The sequence below is a fragment of the Hipposideros armiger genome, unplaced genomic scaffold (genome assembly GCF_001890085.2).
Source record: "Hipposideros armiger isolate ML-2016 unplaced genomic scaffold, ASM189008v1 scaffold_292, whole genome shotgun sequence".
Taxonomy (NCBI): Eukaryota; Metazoa; Chordata; class Mammalia; order Chiroptera; family Hipposideridae; genus Hipposideros; species Hipposideros armiger.
The window spans coordinates 2192009-2194923 of record NW_017731642.1 but is presented as its reverse complement, the minus strand read 5'-3'; the positions used below and the strand labels follow the sequence as shown (position 1 = coordinate 2194923).

Sequence of the window (2915 nt, the reverse complement as noted above, 5' to 3'; positions counted from 1 at the left end):
TATGTCTTTAAAAAATGCCACTGGGATTTTGATGGGGATTGCATTAAATCTGTATATTGCTTTGAGTAATATGGCCATTTTAACTATGTTGATTCTTCCAATTCATGAACATTTTTAATATCCTGTTACTTTTAGTATTCACAAGTCATAAAATAAGAAAATAATTTAGTGTTAATGTTATCATTCATTTCTACCTGACATTTAAAAAAACACAGTGATATTTATATTCTTAGACTATTGTCAAGATTATGAACTCTACTTAAAAAATTATTAAACATACACAAACACTTTTATCTATATATCGCAACCAGAAATATAGGAGACAGAAGCCAAGGAATCAAAGTGTTTTGTATTACGTAAAGTTCCAATTATTAGTGGCAAAAGTGTGCTATTTAAAATACAAAGTTGATTCATTTACTGAACAAATGTTTACTGAGTACCTTCTCAGTGACAGGCTATTTTATTTAAACTTTTTAAATATTTAATTTTGAATTTTACTTAGCTAAAAAAAGTATTTGTATATGAAGAAAAATGCACATTGGGATAAGACTCAGAAATGCCTAATACTCCAGGATTACCTGAAAAAGCATTGCTGTAATATCTAGACAGGGTCTGCATGATGTCTTTTGAGTGCTGGGTCCACGGCGCTATCTTTCTGTAGGTTTTTACACGATGAACAAGTTGAGAACCACCATATTGAAGGGACAAGGTATCCCCATGATCTTCATAGAGTTCCTCAAATAACCTAAGCAAAAGAAACACAGACATTAAAGAACTTTAGAAAAAGTATCACACGTTATTCACTTAGCCACAAACTCAAAATATGTCTTTTATTTTAGAATTCTCTGAACCTTTCTTTTCAAGCAGACTCATGAACATCTTAAAGAGAAGTGTAAATGCAAAATATATTTTATGGTAATAGTCTAATGAGCAACAAATTCACAGAAAACACTAAAAAAGAAGCAGGGGCACCAAAAACATAACCCACCAAAGCCAGACCAAGTTGGTTCTAACCTTATTAAAAGACGCTTATATCCAATTATCTATCGAAGCACACTTTGGTTGTATCCATGTCTTAGCCACTATGAATAATGATGCAATGAACGCAGGGGTACATATACCTTTTTTTTTTTTTTAAGATTTTTTATTGGGGAACTGGGGGATGGGAACAGTGCTGGGGAATTGGGGGAAGGGGAACAGACAAGTTGCTCTCCTTTCATTCTTCAGTCTAGTTGTGGAGGACGTTGCTTCACTGGCCCAAGTTGGCACCATCATTGNCCAGGTCGAGCTGTTGTTCACCAACTTAGCTGTAAGGGCGCAGCGTCACTGGCCCTCATGTGGGATCCGAACCGGGGCCCTGCTGCCCAGAGCCAGCATCCCAAGCCAACTCTTAACCAATGCGCCACTCAGCCGGCCTGACACTAACCAGTTTTACTATGCGCTGTATTTAAACAGATCAGGCTTGACTATAACAATTCTTTTTAATCAGCCCAAAACTTTATTTTGAAAGTAGAAAATTTGTTATTCTAATATTTTATTGTTTGTGATAAAGTGGCCCTGAAATCAGTAATGGAAAGGAACATAATTTGACTGTGAAAAAAGCTGTTGAAAGGCTAGGTAAGATAAAGACAGAAAAATGACCACTGGGATTTGGCAACATGGGGATCGTCGGTGATTTTGACAAGCACAGTTTCAGTGGCATGATAGGGCGGATGCCCAGTAAAGCAGATGGAAAGAACAGGATTTAAGAGAGGAAGACAGGTATGCAGATAATTCTTTCAAGAGGTTTTGCTTATGCAGAGAAATAGGATGTGGGGTAAGGATAGAAGAAAAGGTTAGGTGGAAAACACTAAGGTGTGCTTTCATGCTAATGGAAAAAGGGCAGCAGAGAGGGAGAAACTGGTGATGTACAGCAATGAGCATATAATTAATTACAGGGACTGCAGGAGGGGGAGGGATTCGGGGCACAACAGAGGGGCAGGGCCACTCCAACCACTGTAATACAATATAAGGTCAAAACTATGGGTGTAGATTAAGGGCCGGCTCTGCATTTGGTGGTAAGACAAAGAGGGAGTTCACCTCAATGACTTATTTTCTCAATGAAGTATTATATGAAGCAAGGTCATCAGCTGAGATTGGAGTGCTGTAGGTTTAGAGAGAGAGGACAGGTATGAAATGGTCATTTTGGAGAGTGGGAGAGTGAACGTACCAGGGAAAGGTACTACACACAGTAGGACTGTCAAGCTGTTTTCAGTGTCCTTTGGAGAACTGCAGTCAGTTTAAACTGAAAGTAATGTTACAACTTTTTCTCTTGCCACATTTAATCGTGGGAGAGATGGATAGTTGGGTTTTAATCAGAGTTATTCATGCTATTTCAAATGTCATTAAAGCAAAACATGTTTCCAATTGTCTTCTTTCCGCTATAGCCAAACACTCTAAACCTGCTGTTAGAAGGATGGCCTTAGAAGGCTATCACACTTCTTGATAAACTAAAATGCTCAGCATGCTCCCTGGCATTTACCTCTTTCAGTGGTGAGCAGCAAGAGACAGAAACAGTTCCACTCACTACCTTATAGCACTATCACTATGCCGGATGATACCATCTTGGCAGTTTTCTGTAATTACTGTTTTCCGTACACAGTGAGCTTTAAAGTCTTTACCCTGAGAGATTTTAAAATCTCTGTTTGAGGAGGCTATGATTCCCCTCCATGCATGCATACACACACGCTCATTACATTTAAATTGTACATATGTGTATATATGTATGTTTGTATGTATATGTACAGCAGATCTATTATTAACTGCTATAGGTATCCTATTTTTTTCTTATAATAGTATTTAAATTCAACGAGCTTCAGCAAAAAAATACAGGCTTACAAAAATGTAAATATAAAAAAAAATTAGAACATGCTTAA

The 2915-nt window shown here is 37.4% G+C and overlaps 1 protein-coding gene across 1 annotated transcript in view; it reads right to left on the bottom strand.

The window, feature by feature from the left end:
- FIG4 (FIG4 phosphoinositide 5-phosphatase) overlaps positions 1–2915 on the bottom strand; it is a 75153-nt gene that overhangs the window by 23180 nt on the left and 49058 nt on the right. The window contains exon 15 of the mRNA XM_019658962.1: positions 579–745. Coding sequence (XP_019514507.1) covers positions 579–745 — 167 coding nt within the window. The remainder of the gene's footprint in view (positions 1–578; positions 746–2915) is intronic.